At 32.7% G+C, this 17,211-nt stretch overlaps 2 protein-coding genes across 8 annotated transcripts in view; one reads left to right on the top strand and one right to left on the bottom strand.

The window, feature by feature from the left end:
- The window catches only part of CENPP (centromere protein P), a 387,615-nt gene that overhangs the window by 114,774 nt on the left and 255,630 nt on the right, over positions 1-17,211 (top strand). The gene's annotated exons all lie outside the window — the stretch shown is intronic.
- Positions 820-16,392, bottom strand: OGN (osteoglycin). Of its 3 annotated transcripts, none has more exons than XM_077138840.1 (7): positions 16,202-16,392; positions 14,919-15,086; positions 12,926-13,019; positions 8,793-8,951; positions 5,536-5,738; positions 3,456-3,551; positions 820-2,673 (listed from the first exon to the last, which is right to left on the bottom strand). In XM_077138840.1, the coding sequence occupies exons 1-7, from the start codon at positions 16,379-16,381 to the stop codon at positions 2,503-2,505; spliced, it is 1,071 nt and encodes a 356-aa protein (XP_076994955.1). In that variant the 5' UTR covers positions 16,382-16,392; the 3' UTR covers positions 820-2,502. The 3 variants fall into 3 exon arrangements, with proteins under 3 accessions (XP_076994955.1, XP_076994936.1, XP_076994947.1); XM_077138821.1 differs by having other exon boundaries at positions 14,919-15,168; positions 16,202-16,311; XM_077138832.1 differs by having other exon boundaries at positions 14,919-15,112; positions 16,202-16,305.

The following is a 17,211-nucleotide window of genomic DNA, read 5'->3' as shown; positions in this document are numbered from 1 at the left end:
CAACCCCTACTTCATTAATTTAGAAGGCAGGCACATGCAATTTTAATTCTAAATTTAATACTCTCTCCTGCTCCCTTACTTCCTTCAGATCTTTCTCTAATTGTCACCTCTCAGTGAGGACATATTTTGAACTTTCAATTCCTGCTATGTCCTATCCTTCCTAACCCCCCCCCCTTTTTTTTTTACCAAAGCACTTATGACTATCTAATATACTTATGTATTTTTTTTAACTTATTGATCTTGTTGATTGTATCTCTCATACAATGGAATATAAACTCCCTGAGGCCAAGGATTTGTGTCTTGTTCTGTTCACTTCATGCTCTCAGCACCTAGAACAGAGCCTAGCACCACATAGATGAGTGATCGAATAATCGAAGAGTAAATTATTTTTAATTTTGAGCCTCTTTTTCTCTAATTATCATTGTCAAGAATGAAAGGATATCTATTGTAAGATAATGAATTTGGTACATTTTTACTTTCTCTTCTGATTCTCCCTGGCACTGACATGCTCTTGAGGGTGATATATAATGTGGCATTTTCTTATCTTTATTTTATTTAAACTACTGGCTTTTACAGTTTTTAAAAATTTGAGAAATGTTTTATGATTTTTCCTCATTTAATTGTAATTATATAAAGAATATAGGAATGAATTATTATTTTGAAAACTAGAAATATTATAACGTCTCCTTTGCCAACCATCCCTAATCATAGTCCCATCAGTCACTTCTCCTTTCAAGGTAAAATACTGTTTATTTCTGTTGAATTATTCAAGGTTATGATAGTTTAAAAATTCATTTTTTTCTAAATAAAACAGAACCCTTCTATTTAGATACATTTTATTTCAGAATATTTATTGTATATTCATTTCAAATGTGCTCACCATTATGCTAGACACTTTGAAATGTAGGAAGAGTATTAGACATGTTCAGTGTTCTCAGTGAGCTTTCATTCACATAGAAGTAAGGCATGCATACAAAATAATGAGAAAGGAATACAACAGCTATTATTATCAGTTACCATAATAAAATAAGTGAACAACTTACTATGGGTAATTGTGGGTAATTATTGTAACCATAGTCTATTTCAGATGGTTTAATGAAAAAGTTTTAACTTGAACTTGGCAAAGTGGGGGTTGGTTGTTGGAGGGTGGCTTAAAAACAGATAGAAAGTCACTGTCGGTAGGGAAACAAAAAGAAGCAGACACAAAAAAAACAGAAATAAGTATATCTTCTAGGAATAGTTTACATAGTCCAACTTGATTCTAATCTATAATTTATATTTGTAGTAGTGGAGGTAATTTTATATATACTAAGATTCATGTTTCTAAAGTAATGAGAATCTTATTTTTAACTCTGAAGTATTGTGAAGACTATGTTTTGAATGGGATTTGGGCAAGAGGAAAGTTATTTTAGAAACTTTAATCTTGGCAGCATTGTGTCATCAGTGACACAATGAAGGTGAATTCTCCCTGTTAGACATATTAGTTCATCATAGGTCTTTAGAAAATGCTGATCAGAGGCTTTATGTTAAATAGACTGTTTATTTAGTTCAATATTGATGTGTATGGGGAGGGATGGGAGTGTTAAATGTATGATAACACTACCAGATGCACTTTGTTTTCATTTCTGAAGTTCAGATAAATTTGAGGGAGAGTCTCATTCCTGTAGTATAAAAAGAAAATATTTTGCACTGTGTATATTTGAAAGCCCTTATAATGGAGAACTTTATGAATATTCTCTGAGAAATAGGATGGCTTTTCAGTTTCTTATAAACCAACTGGTTTTGGTGTAATTGATTTCTTAAAATCTTCTGTGGCAGTTTTGTAAAAATATTGAGATAAAAGAATATGTATTATTTTACTAAGAACTTTTAATTATATGATTACAAAGCAGAGTAACTTTTTTATCAGAGTAAAATTATTCCGTATTTGGAAAGTTTTGCTTAGGTATGAGACTATAGTCTTTTATCAGACTAATTAAAAATATAGCTGCCTTGAAAGGAAGAAAGCAAAGTTTCTATTTCGTAATGAATAATGTATGAGTGAAAAATAAAAATGTGAGATCACTGGAAATATCTGGCTTTTCAATTTTTGGAATCTGCCGTAAATGCTTTAGGGATACAATAAAGCCCAGGAAAGAAAGACAACCAAAAGTTTTTTGGAATTATCCTCACACTTCACTAATAATGGAAATAATGCACCTCACATTTGAGTATTGACATAAAAATGTAGCTTTTGAATAGCAAACACTCTGTTATAAACTACAAGAACTTTGTTGTGCTATTTAAATAGTTTCACATTCCTTTGTTTTAAACTTTGCAGATTCAAACCTATTTTTGGTTGTTATATATAAGATATTTGATCATCATTGCTTAAAACAAAATTGCTTCATAGCGGGATACAAAGTTAATATTAAGCAAATATTTATGTTCCTTCAAGCATTGTTGAGACTGATTCATAGGTATATATTGTGTATGTTAGCTTATATGCTGCAGTAATGGTGGCTAAAAGTATGATCCCACAGGTAATCTTTTTAAACAGATAAAACTATTTGGATGCTTTCCCAAAATGATTGGGTTGCCCTCCAGACGTATCTCTTCAATACGGTCCCGAATATAACGTGTGTCATTAGCCTTGCAAAATGTATCATCTGTTATTGAGGTTATGTTGTTAAACTGGAAAATAAAAGAAAAAAATTATTCAGAAATATGAAATAAACTTCTTGTATGCTATATACTGGGATCCTACAGAATATTTTATCTATAATGTGATTTTTAAATTTTGTACCTACTATATATATCCTCATGATAATGTGCCAATCTGAATCTGCTTTTTTAAAAGTCTACCATGTGACTTGAGGATCCAGACTGTTTGCTATTATTACCCAACATAAATATCAGTTTAACACAAAGTTCTGAGTATAAGTAAACTTATTCTACCTGGAGAAAGTATCCTATTCTGGAGTATCAACTCAAAATAGGTACTGCGTACTTAAATATACTTTAAAGAAGTAAATGAGATACCAATTTTAGGTTATTTTCATTACCGCTCCACTTTTTTGTTGCCTCAAATTGATGTGTACAATACAGTCAGTTTAAGGGTCTCCCAAAGCAAATGTTTTCTATTTGGAGAAAGAAACATAAACCAGAGATCTCATTGCTCCTAAATTTCAAATTCATGTGTCAGATTAACTAGGAAATGCTAAATACACATGGGGAGAGTAAGAGACCTCTCAGTAGACTGTTGCTGGACCATATGTGATGCCCTGATAGAACCTAGGCTTCAGGGCAGATCTCCTTTGGCTAAATATCAGTACTTCTGATATACATTTGGCTATCACACCACCATGCCATCTAACCAAAATTTATATGTGAATCAACAAGTTTCCTAATGAATCTTAAAACCTACCCATAAGTAATTTAAATTAAAGTCAGTATTATGAAAGGAGTAGTCATACCTGAAGGTGAATTATACGTAGACTTTCTGGTAAATTAAGAGGCACAAATTCCAGGGCATTGTGGTCCAAGTAGAGGAATGACAGGTTATTCAGTTTCTGTAAGGAAAAGGTACTTTTACTTGATTGTTTTTGAGATGAGAGCATTTCTTCACAGGGTTCAAGCTGTTTATTTGTGTTTATATCTTTGTATGCATGCACATATGATACATATTACATATTAGTACTATTAATTGTTGGTATCGTAGTTTTTTGTTTGTTTTTTTGTTTTTTTTAACTTCACAAGTAATATATTTTGGTTCTTTATGAAAGCTAACAGGGTTATGCTGCATACCTCACAGTTCTATCCATTCATCTGTTCTCTGAAGACGCAGTTTATACCAGGCCTCTGTCTTGATGCCAGCTATTGGAGCCATTGATATTGTCTTTGGAGCAGCTAATGAAGTCAGACCTTAGGTGATCCCTAGATGCTGCCATAGTCCCTTCTCAAACCTCTAGAACTTCCCACTTCAGCTCCACCAGTGGGTATTCCTAATAAGTATGTATGTATTTGGATGGTTAAGTGGTAGAATGCTCGCCTGTCCTGTGGGAGACCCGGGTTCAATTCCTGGACTATGCACCTCCCCCCACCAAAAAAAAAGTGTGTATGTAAGATGTTTACTAAAGCAATTTATTAAACCCTCAACTGGTTTTTCCTCAGAGTCTATATGTTGGAGTACTCTTCAGGAACAGTAACTCATTATTGTGTATAATTTTATCATATGGTTTCAAGATATAATTTCCTCTGACATTAACTTTACCTCTGATATTTGTGTCAGATTTCACTAATTCTTTCTGTGCCATTATGCCATACAGGCACTATAGCTCCTGTGTTCCCCATTTGGGTCTCGTCTGCATGGGTTAGAGTAACCACATTCTATTAGGGAACTTTGCAGCCTACAGTATTAGGCAAAGTTACAGGATAGCTATGTTTATCATTACTATGCTAGTTTGGCATTAATCCTTTCTGTAATACATGTGTAAAACTTAGAATACTCAAATATTCCTTTTGGTGAAATATCATACAGCTCTTGTATGTAGATCTGTAACATGCTCATTTTTCAAAGACTTACCAATTCTAATTACATATCTTCAAATTACAGGTTTGTTTTTACTTGCCAAGGAATCCCCTTTTAAAAAGTCCTTTCACTTAATTTCTGAGTCCCTTAACTCAGAAACATCAGAGGAACACTGATGTATCTTTAAAATGTTCCTTAAAGTTGAAAAAGGATACCATAAAGGTTTTAAAAATATATAGTTTTATGTTTTCTGAAAGATTGTACATTTATGGAGGAGTAAACTTTATCATAATATGATTATTCATTTGATAGTTTTAGACACTTCTATAAGGTATTAACAGCTACTAACCTTGTATTTTGGATGAGGTCATGTCTTTGGCCAGTGGGAAAAATGACCACATCTAATCTTTTTATTTTGGGCTAACTTCCAGGACAGGGAATGTTTATATTAGAGCTATATAGTATTTTCTTGAATTGTTAAATTCGTAAATGTATTAAATTCCTACTACATGGAGAATTTTGCATTGATGCCATCATAAGATTTAAAAGAGAAGTCTGCCAACAGAATTTTACAGTCTGATATCTTTGAATGTTAAAAGTCAAATTTAATGTTTACTTTTAGAACTTTATTTTTGTCTAGCATTTGTGAATTGTTAATATTGTAAGGAAAAAGAATCTCAGGAAAACTCCCACTTTGAGTTTTGCTAGCCTGTAAGACCATGAGGGTGCCAAACATACCTCTAAATAAATACTGTGAACAAATGAAAAATTGGGATGCAAATAATAGTCCTAAGAAACAAGATAAAGGCTATGTATTTCAAGTGAGATACAGGCATAATTAAACGAGCCTAATAGTTTGATTATTTATTATATGAACAATGTCTTCAATTATTAAAATAATGTGGTTTTGTTTTGAAAATATAATGAAAACAGAATTTTTGACCAAAGGTTCTCTTTCTTTTATCATGTTGTTTATTGGCTATATAAAACTGATTTTGCATTCAGCCATACTATAAAATACTTACTTTGAATGTATTTGCTTTGATTCCTCTACTCTTGATTTTGTTGTATTTTGCATTAAATAAAGTAAGCTTGGGAGGAAGAACTGGAAGTTTCAATAGTTGATTTTCAGCAAGTGTAAGTTCTTCTAACAAAGAAAGTTTTGAAAAAGTACCATCTTCTATATCTTCAATCAAATTTCCCGTAAAATCAAGTCTTCTTAAGTTAGCTTGAGGAAAAAATATACAAAAATTTAAAGTTAAGTTCTCATTAGTTACTTATAAGAAAACTTGGGCCTAGATTGTAGGCTCTTATAGCAGTCACATTTAGTCCAGAGCTGTAAACATTATTTCCAGATTTTGAAATGCTGTGCTATATGTATGTATAACCTGATATCTCCCTGGAACTTTGGCTACCCTTGTGACACCTAAGACTCAGAATTGAAGTTCTACAGTTCTGAAAGTCGCAGTGCTACAAATAACAATGGTTAAAGAAACCGGAAAAGAGATCAGGCTTCAATTAGACATAAGGATGAAGCTGATCTGGTCAGGACTAAGGTAAACCAGAAAATAGGGGTAAGGATGACATTGTCTGAATTTTAGAACTTTACCTACTGAATGAGACCAAAGGAAAAGAGCTCATTTTGTCCAAAACCTAAATTTTCTGTAGCATATAATCTATTGCAACCTGTATGGATAGGTCATTTAAACAACCCAAACACATAGAGCCCAGAATAGGAATGAGGGCTTGTAGTTCTGTATAGCTTAATGTAATACCCATTTATATCCCAGAGTATATTGGGCAGGATATTAGAAAGTATTAACAAAGTCCCTTGAATGACTAAAGAAAAAATATGGAGTTATTTAACTTTACAACCAGGGAACCGGAGGTTTCTGATACTGTCTCAAACATTAGGAACTCCCAAGTCAATAGGCCAAGCCATTGATCTTGAGACTTGCTCTTACGAAAAATATTTCTGGAGCGAATAAGCTAAACCTACCTATAGTTATGCCTGAGAATTATTTCCAGAAAACCTCTTTTGTTGCTCAGGAAAACCATTACCCTTCCCCCTATATAGGGGTAAAAGTCTCCCTGGCAATGTGGGACATAACATCCAGGGGAGAAAATCTCCCTGGCACCATGGGATTGACAATGCCTTCCTCACCAAGAGGCGCAAAAGGAGGTGAAACAAAATGAGGCATCGATGCTAACAGAGTTCAAATACAGTCAAGTGGCTACTCTGGAAGGCTACTCTAATGTGAGCTTCAGCTTGATTTTCCTAATTATCATGGCTTACCAAACCCCAACCCAAACCATTCCTGTTAACCTCAGGGCTCTATTTGAGATACTACAAAAGTTCCATGCATTAAGATTACTTTCCAGAAATCCCCAACCTCCACGTGATTCCTAGGCCAGATAAGTCCTGAAACCCAGAGGAGCCAGCCTCTCCAAGAACATCATCTAGTGCCATTCCTCCTGTCCCATATTATCAGCATCACTGTCCAACTTGAAAAAGTTAGAATGGGCATAACCCATATACCCTTAAAGATTGAGAGAAGGATCAAAGAAGGAGTTATGAGTATGACTGCTAAATCATTATATTGATATTTGTTTTAGTCTCCAGTGTTTTGGAGCAGCTAAGGGAAAAACCTTAAATTGTAGAGCCATAACCCATACCCATTCTGAAATCTGTTCTATAGCCACTTGTTACAATGTACTTTGAAATTTATTGCTTTTTTGTATATGTTTCACAATAAAATTGTTTAAAAATCTCACTGTGTACAGTGAAGAAAAACATTTATTTAATATATCGTTCAAATGTCTTTTATTTAGTGCTTAGTAGAGAGTCTCCAATTAGTAGCTGTTAGTTTTTGTTGAATCAATACCAAGCATCTGCTATGATTCAATACTGATGACCTTTCTTGACCTTTCTAACTGGAATCATAGAATCTCAGATTTGGAAATGATCTTAAAAGAGTCCTTCATTCTGTTTGAATTCCTCAGAATTTAAAAGAAATTCTCATTGCAAATCATGGAAAGTAAGCATTATTTTTTATTGAATGGAATCATGTAAATATTTTTAGAGTTTTTCACTGCCATATTGCATTGTGATTATGGTTTTTATTTTAACCTCTCTACCATATTGCTTAAAAGTGTCCCCTGATTTGTCAAAGAAATGCAGAATGGGAACTAGAGCAATTCTGTGTGATATGACTTTTGTCTGTTATGAATAGAAAATACTTCAGTCAATAATTGGGAGCTACTAGTAGCAGCATGAGTCTGGTTATAGTTAATCTCATGGGTAGTGTGTACAGCACCCATTTTTCAATGTAATTTTTTTCAAAAACAATTGGCAGGAGTGCACGGGTTGTTCAGTAGTAGAATGCTCACCTTCCATGCGAAAGACCCGGATGATTCCCAGACCATGCATCAAAAAAACAAACAACAACAACAGAACACTTGGCAACATAGAAATCTAAAATATGGACAAAAAAATTAGGGAGGAACTGAAATTTGGTAATGCAGAAATGTGCAGTTCTAGAGTGCTTATGACAACACACCAGTGGCAAAATCTTGGTTAAGGTGTGATTGGAAGCCAATCACAAGTGAAAGGTTGTTAATGAGCTGGGACAGTTGTAAGCTGGTAAATGCTGTTGTTTTCAATACTAATTCCACATTAGCATCATCTGAGGAGCTTGTATTGTTGTTGTTTATTTTTTTTTTTAGTAAGAGAAGTTCTATGTTTAATAGCAGTAGTTTTTAATGCCTATGCCTGAGCTTTACCTCAGACCAAGTTAGAATATCTGGAGAGTTGGGCTAAATATCAGAATTTTAAAAATACTTCCCTAAATATTTTTAATATGCCCCCAGGGTTAAGAACCATGGGCTAAACTAAGGGAAAGTCATTTCTGTGCTTTTATGGTGATGGCAGAAAATAAAATAGTGTGGTTGGAGAAGCATTCCAAATATGTTGGTGCTCCTAATTGACTGAGACAGAAGGATCTGGAAGTAATGCTTTAAGATTATGTAGTTGCCTGTAGTGTTAGATGGATTGTTAACATAGACACTGAATTCACCAGTTAAGAAAGATGTCTGGGGGAGGAGCATTTGAATGGAAAGGCAATTCACCAACAAACCAATTGATTTTTGCGAAGACTCGTGAATACTTAAATACTACAATAGGGACTTCCTCAGATGTGATAGGTCAGAAGTACCTGAAACCCAGTTTTTGCCAAATTAGTATTTGAGTCAAATACTAATACCTTATTTAAAGTTAACTTACGTATGTCTGCAAAATCTTTGGCAGTCAATTTTTTAATTTTGTTGAATCGCGCATAGAGGTAGTCTGATTCCTTTGGCAAAGGTGGTACAGCATCTATGTCAATCTCTTCACAGTATACGGAGCGACTTAAACAAACACACAACAGGCATGTGGGCATTTCTAAATTGGAAAATATAATCATAAAAGTATAAACAGAAGTCTGAAAATTGGTGGCTTCTAGTAGTAAAATTATTGCTAATATGAATGCTATTACTGATTTCAAGAGATATTTTTTACAGAATCATAGGCGATAGCAGGAAAGTTATTCAGTAATGGTAACTAATGACCTATGTGTACCTGATAATTTTCCAGGATTTTATTTTGCATTCTGTAATCTACAGTCTTTTTTATTGTCTGTTTTAGTAGTAATCACTTAATCATTGAATTGACAGTTATATTTCCTCCTTTAAATACCAAGAAAACAAAAACAAAAACTCATAAAGCAGTAATTAAAGTAAACATAAGCTTTGGTGTATCAGGAACATATTGCTGATTGATGACAGTAGTTACTGTGTTTGGAAACTACTAGCTACATAAGCAAGCCATTAAACTGAAAATTTGAGTCATTATAGGCACTGACAAATCCCATTGCATTCCAAGTCATTCATTGCATTTAGTAGTCATGCTTCTTTCATCTCCTTTAACCTGGAACAGTTCCTTGGTCTTTGTTTTCCATGCCCTTTACTTCTTTAAATAGTATAGCATTTATTTAGCAAATGGTTTTCAATTAGGGTTTGCCTAAAGGTTCCTCTTTTGTGGCAGGAAGACCTTGGAACTGATGCTGTATTCTCAGCGCCACATGTCAGGAGTCATGTGGTGCCTCTTATCCCATTCTTGATGGTGTTGCCATCTTCAGTCCTTTGGTTAAGGGGGTAGCTACTGTGTTGCTCACTATGTACAGTTACAGTTTTTTACTTTGTAATCATTAGGTGCCTTGTGAAAAAGTACTCTGGGGTTGTGAATATCTGGTTTGTTATCAAACTTTTACCCATTAATTTTAGCATCCATTGCTAAGTCTTAACTGAATTATCACTAGGATAGTTGCCAGATAGTGATTTTCCAATGCCATTGTTCGTTTTACATTTATTAATTGGCATTTTGCTGTAAGGTGGAACATCCCCTTCTCATTTATTTATATCAGCTTGAATTTATGGATTCTTAATTTATTCTACTGGTAATAATCAATTACCATCATATTTATTTTGATAATCAAATTGTCCCAGATTTGACCAGTGAGAGCCCTTTGAAGCTAAATTCTTACCCTCCCCCGCCCGCCCACAGCTTTGTTATGGTTGACATAACGATAAATTATACATAGTAAAATTGTATGATTCATAAGTTTTGATGTATGTATACACCCAGTACCACAATCCAGACAGTTAACAGATCTGTCATCCCAGAAAGTTTTCTCATGTGCCATGGGAATCCTACCTTCCTACTTATCTCCTTGCAACCACTAATCTTCTTTTTTTGTCATTACATATTATTGTGCATTTTCAAGAATTTCATATCAATAGAATCATTGCAGTATGTACTCTTTCTTGTGGCTTCTTTCACTTAATAACTATTTTGAGATTCCTTCATTGTTGCATATATCAGATCATTCCTTTTTATTATTAAGTAGTATTCCATTATATGAATATACACAGTTTGTTTATTCAGTTATCTCTTGATGGGCATTTAGATTGTTTTCAGTTTGGGGCTATTTCAAAAGAAACTACTTTGAACATTGTGTGCAAGTTTTTGTGTATACTTATGCTTTCATTTCTTTTAGATAAACACCTAGGGGTAGAATGGCTGGGTCTTATTATAAGCTTATCTTTTAACTTCTGAAGAAAACTCCAAACTGTTTTCCAAAGTGTGTCATTTTATATTCCCACAAACAGTGTTAGAGAGTTCCAGTTGGAACACCTCCTCTCTGACATCAGGTCTGATCATTCTTTGAAATTTTAGCCATTTAAGTACATTTGTTGTGATATCTAGAGTGTTAATTTGTATTTCACTAGTAACTAATGATGCTCAGCATCTTTTTATGTTCTTATTTGCCATCCATATATGTTCTTTAGTGATTTGTCTGTTCACAGATTTTGTCTATTTTTATTCAGGTTGTATGTATTATTAAGAATATATATTCAAGATACAAGTTGCTTGTTAGATTTATGTTTTTCGAATGTTTTTTCCCAGTCTGAGGTTTGTCTTAATTTTCTTAGCATTGCCTTTTGAAGAGCAAATATTTTTTATTTTAATGAAGAACGATTTATTGATCCTTTTATAGTTCATACTTTTTTGTGTTATATTTGAGAGATCTTTGCCAATCACTAAGATTTTAGCATTTGTTTTCTTCTCAACGTTGTATAGTTGAAGCTCTTTACATTTAACTGTAGGATCCATTGCGAGTTACTTTTGATATATAGAGCAGGTAAAGATCAAGGTTCATGCTCCCCACCCCACCCGCACCCCGTGGCTATCTGATTCTTTCAGTACCATTTCCCCATTGAACTGTTTGGGCACCATTGTAGAAGAACAGTTGCCCACATTGTTTAAGTCTGTTTCTGAGCTCTCTTCTGCTCCATTGACCTATTTGTTTATTTTTATGTCAATATTCATGCTATATTGATTTCTTTAGCTCTATCATAAATCTTGAAATTAGGTTGTGTAAGTCCTCTAACTTTTTTTTTCTTTTTTAGTTTTGGTTATTCTAGATCCTTTGCATTTACATACAAATTTTAGAATCAACTTCTTAATTTCAAAAAGGCCTGCTAAAATTTTTATTTGGATTTTGTAAATCTATTGATAAATTTGGGAAGAATGGATGTTTTAACAATATCAAGTCTTCTGATCCTTTAACACAATATATCCATTTATTTAGGTCTTCTTTAATTTCTCTCAGCATTGTTTCAGATTTCAGTGTATAGGTCTTGTACAGATTTATATTAATTGAATAATTAATATATTTGAGGATTTTAAAACATTTAAATGTCCCTATTATTCTTTGAGAACATCCTTAGTTTCTTGCATTTCAAGAAATCCCAGGCCAATTTTGCTTTTTTCCTGTCTCAGCTCTGAAATCAACTACTTCACCAAGGAGCATTGGCTTCTTTTAGTGGAGAATGGTATTTAGAAGCCAAGATCTGGACACTAGGGAAACTTATTGCCACTGGGGTTATATTGCTTCTACGCTCTTCAGGAGAGAGAGCTATGACATATAGGTATGTCTTTTTTCCCAGTACAATACATATACCTGCAAAAAATACATACACATGCGCACATATTCATATACACACATACATACATATGTACACACATATACCATATACTCGAATATGTGCACACATACCATATGCACATATACATGTACATACTCACACAGAGTGGTATCTTTTATATGTTACAAACCATGAATTGATATAGAAACCTTTCCAGTCTCTATTGCACTTTGCTTTTTTCATATTATGTGTTCTGGAAATCGCCTCATTTTGGTTGATAGGTTATTCATTTTTACAGTTGCATAAGTACTCCCTTGTGTGGATGTAGTATGATTACTCTTCAATGTATTGGCACTTAGATGACTTACAGTATTTTGCAGTAGCAAACAATGCTTCATATATTTTGCAAATGTTTTTTTCTCATTGTTGCAGGTGTATCTTCAGGGCAAATTCACAAAAGTGAGATTGCTAGGTCAAAATGTAAATGCATATTTGGTTTTGTTATATATTGCAAAATTCCTCTCCAAAAGTATTATAACAATTTATATTCCCACCAGCAATATATATAGGAGCATCTGCTATCCCACAGCCTTGTCAATGGAATATAGTGTCATACTTTTCATTTTTGCCAATTAGGTTAAAAAAAGGTATCAGTATAATTTTGGTTTGCATTACTTGATATGTGAGCTTGAACATCTCATACATTAAGGGTCATTTTGTATCATTTTGTGAATTGTTCATGTCTTTTGCCTATTTTCCAATGTATTTTATGTTTTTTTCCCCTCAAATTTTAAGAGTTCTTTGTGAATTGGACCAAATAGGTTCATTTTAAGCAATATTCAGAAGATCTTTTTTGAAAAAATTAGATGGGAAACTATTCGTACTTACCATCATTTTCTTTCTTGGGGATTGAGGGTGTTACACTTTCATCTTTTTGTAATTGAAGACTTTTCTTATCTGGTATTATCATAGTTTTCTTTTCCTATAGGAAAAATAAGTTTTATTACCTGATGTGATGAAATCTGACTTTGACATCAAAACACAGTACTTAGAGTCAGCATTTATCTTCTCATAGGCACAGTTATTGACTTTCTTTTTTTGCTCCAGGAGGATTTAATACATAACTATTTCATTATTCATTAAATTATAATATTTGTTCAACTTGCTATCACTCCAGACTGTGAGTTCCTTCAGTAACAGAGCCTGGTCTTTTAAAATTATTATTATATCTGCAGTAGCCAAACTCAGTGCTTAGTAAATGTTTAAGATATTGAAAAACAAAATGGGAGCTAGGAGGAAATTCTCTGAAACAGAATGAAAGTTTTTCTGAGGTGAATACCTGACATGAAGTTACTGTCTTGAAATCATCTTTATGTAGAATAGATGGTTTAATTATTTTGTTATGGTTCCTTTCTGAAACTGAGAATCTGCCCACTCTGCTTCGGACCACTGGTTTAGGCTGTTAGCTCTGAAGGAATTGGAGTCTTTATCATTTACTTCCTCTCTTTTCTATTATGGGAGAGTATGTTTTCTAACATAAAAGTGAAGTATGTATATAGAGTCCTGCTCTTTCTATCCTTTAACACTTTTTCAACCATTGGTCTCAATCTTGACTGCTAACTTGGCCCTTAACCTTTGTTTTCCCATCGTATCCTAGTTGAACATTTGTATATCAAAATTCATGAATTCTACTCCACCTTAAACATATCTTAGTCTCTACATTTGTATTAAATTTCTAAAGCCCTGTAAAGAAAAGCAGAGACAAAATCATCCTAACCTTATTACTCTTTAAAGACCATAAAATTATGAAAGTGTTTTTATAATTGTTTGCCAGATTCAAATCATCCATTTTGAGCCAATAGCTATGTTATGATGGACCTCCTTTTTTTTTTAATTTGAAGCTATGACTGGAGATATCTATCTTTTTTGTCTTAAAGATGGGCAAAATACTAGTATATCAATTAGCTTTGCAAAAGAAACTGTGGTGTTAATATTTACTGTATGCTTAAACAAAAAGAAAAAAACTATTTTAACAGATTGATCTTAAAATCTTTACCATCTTATTTATAGTAAAGAAAAATTTTTGAAGCAGCCAACATTGTTGTATGTTTTGGCTCCATTTCTCATTTACCTTTTTTTTTTTCCTGGTGGCAGGCAGAATGGGTAACATACTTATATCCTATATTAACTTTTGCCTTATCCAGCATTGATTTCTGTGTGCCAAGAAAATTACAAGTAATTGCTTAGCCCATAAAGGAGTGATATAAGTGATAAAAGTCATCCTTGCAGAGTATTAATTAACTCAGTGACAGTTACTTAGTAAAGACTGATAGAGGTTCTAAACTGTTGAAACTGATTAGAAAAGAAAATCCCATATTTTTCATTTCTTTGACTGTGTGTAGTTGATATATATATATGATTGTGAAATGCTCTAGATACCAAAATAACCAGTACTGTTCTATGTATTTCTTTGTTCAGTACTGTTCTATGTATTCCCCCAGAACTTCAAGCTGATGATCCCTCTTTATTTCTGCTATTGCATATTTCTCCTAGTTTATTTTTGAGCCAACATAACATGGGTATTGTGTAACATTATTTAACATATAAATTTCAGTTGGTCAGGGATCATCTTACAGTCTAGCTTCCTAAAATTTTATTGTTTGATTACTATAGATACTGTTTGGTTACCATAGATACCGTTTATTAATTTGGGAGGGATGAATACTTTTCAATTATAATCTTAAGGACAATTATTGTGAATTACTATTGAATCATTTAAAATGCTTTTCCCCTTACCTCATCAGACAGTCAGAAAAGACAAAAGCATGCATCTAAATGGGCTGCTATTTTAGAAGTTGAAATTACAGTAGAAAAAATGTACCTTAATGTTTTTTCCATCCAGGTATTTATCTTTATAATCTTGGCCAAATATGGTTTCTTCAAGATTATCTGTTCCATAATCATACATAATGCGCAAGTCCTGCTGAGTTGGTGGTGCTGGCATTATCAGAGGTGCAAACAGTAACAGAAGAAGTGTAGAGTACAGAGTCTTCATTTTAGCAAAAATCAATGTGTCTGGAAGTTAAAATAAACTAGTAACCTGTAAACTGTGGGACGATACTTTCTTTTCCCTGGAAATAAAAGTACAGACCATGGAAAACAGTATTTAAAGCTTTGAATACTTTTTGGCAGGGTTTAGGCATCAGAGACCAAAGAACAAGTATTTAACCCTTCGTGATCTTTAATTAGATAGTAACAATTTTTATGTTTCAGCGAGCATTCTGAAAAATGTTTCAGAAGTTGTTTCATTTCTTCTCTATCTAAACATTTCAATTAATCTTGATAATTTCAGTTTCATAATAATTAGACTCTCTGAACAGAGATACTCATATGCAGTTGGAATCTTTTCAGGATACCTGTGGTATAAATAGTTAAATGAAGACTGAAGGTCCTGTTTCAAATGAGTTAAAAATATCATATTTCAAGTTTTTTACTTTATAAGAATTCTCTATTTTTGTTGATATAAACAGAAACAAGTTGCAAGGAAAGTTTTAAACCTTAAATGTGAAATTTAACATTGTGAAAAGTAGTCATTAACACTTACTTAATTTTAGGTTGTATAGAATATAAGAAAAGTCATGTCTTTCATTTTCTCAGTTTTGTAACTTTAATAGATATCAGTATATTATTTTTAATAGTGTTCCTTCTTTATTTTACATCATGAGAAATGCAAAAACAGTATTGTACCCTAGAGGAAATATAAAACTTTAGTCAAGGAACTTTGAGGAATGTAATGGAAAGAGTTCTTTTAGGCTCAGCAGTGGATTTTATCGGGTGGATGCACATATCAGACTTTTAAAAATAACTTCAAACAGAATTACTCCCGAGTTACTGAAGCTGCATTATAGATGCCAGTTGTCAAGGATCCAGTGGTCAAAATTTAAGAATAAAATGGTTTTTTGACTTTTACAGTCCCCTGTTCTTGCCTCCATGGATATTAAAGTTATGCAACGATATACAAAAGTACTTTATTCAAAAAATTATTGTTCACAGTAACAGAAACTTAAAAAAATTTAAAGAGATGACCTTTACATTTAATAAGACTGTTAGATGAGTCACATTTTAACAAACAATATTAAAAATAATGTGTGAAAAAGAGCCTACCGTTTCAGCTGTTTTGAAGTTTTTTGTGGTTTTCCTCAATAGATGTTCATGCTTGTGCATTAGCCCCAAGTGGGAGGGTGAATGAGGAAAGCTGTGGATTGATTTCAAACTGCTGAATAAAATTTCAGGGCCCAGCAGCTTTAAAAGCAATTTCCATGTGGTAGAAATCTTTGCCAACATTCTTTCTCTAGGGTGAAATATAGTGTGCTGTACTAGAGAACTGTGCTTAAAATATTTGTAACTGCTGTATTCAGTCTGCTTCTGCTAATCTACTATAAGCTCTTTGTATTTTTACCTTGTGTAAGAAATACTAATGTTTTAGTGAATATTAGTTGATGAAGATGATATAAAATCATGCTTTTCATCTTAATGCCTTCCTAGGAGATAAAACATTTGCTTTTTGAATGAAATAGAATACTAAACCAAAGCATAATCTATGCTGATTTTTATGAAAAGTAAACTTATTGTACTAGTACTTAATTTGTATATATCCAAGATATTTTCCACATAAAATTTAGTTTTGGTAGAAATGATTTTATGGCTTGATCATTTAGGTTTTATGTTTTGGTCATTCCCCCCATTTCTTATATATAGCAAAACAAAAAAAAAAGTGTGAGAATCAGTTTTTTAAAAGAAATTTTTCATTTGGGTTTGATAGGAAAGATAATTTTGTTTGCTAATGAGACACTGTATAAAATCTAATTTAATATTAAATTTGACTTTAGGAGTTTAAACTGGTATTTTGAATAAATCATGAGCATTTTTAAAGATTTTGTCTTATCTTTTTACTCTTTGGTGCTTTTGACAACCAAGATAACATTTCTTTCTCCTCTAATTAAAATTTAATGGTTATGGATAAAGATTTTATTAACACATAGAAAATGAAAAAATACTAATTTATTTTCTTTTTTATTCAAACTTATCTTTAGAGCCTTTCAAATCAAAGCTTGGACAAACTAAGATTTGAATACTCAAGTTTTTATTTCAGAGTGAATTATTTTAAATTTTGT

This window comes from Tamandua tetradactyla, chromosome 2 (genome assembly GCF_023851605.1).
Source record: "Tamandua tetradactyla isolate mTamTet1 chromosome 2, mTamTet1.pri, whole genome shotgun sequence".
NCBI lineage: Eukaryota > Metazoa > Chordata > Mammalia > Pilosa > Myrmecophagidae > Tamandua > Tamandua tetradactyla.
This window is presented reverse-complemented; position numbering and strand designations above follow the sequence as displayed.

Excerpts from the sequence above, each read along its gene's own strand:
- OGN (XM_077138840.1), bottom strand. The coding sequence starts at position 16,381 with ATGTTGGCAAAGATTTCTACCACATGGAAATTGCTTTTAAAGCTGCTG. Across the intron at positions 13,020-14,918 it reads TGGATGGAAAAAACATTAAG|GAAAAGAAAACTATGATAAT; the intron begins GTACATTTTTTC and ends TTTTTCCTATAG. Across the intron at positions 8,952-12,925 it reads CCCCAAGAAAGAAAATGATG|AAATGCCCACATGCCTGTTG; the intron begins GTAAGTACGAAT and ends TTTCCAATTTAG.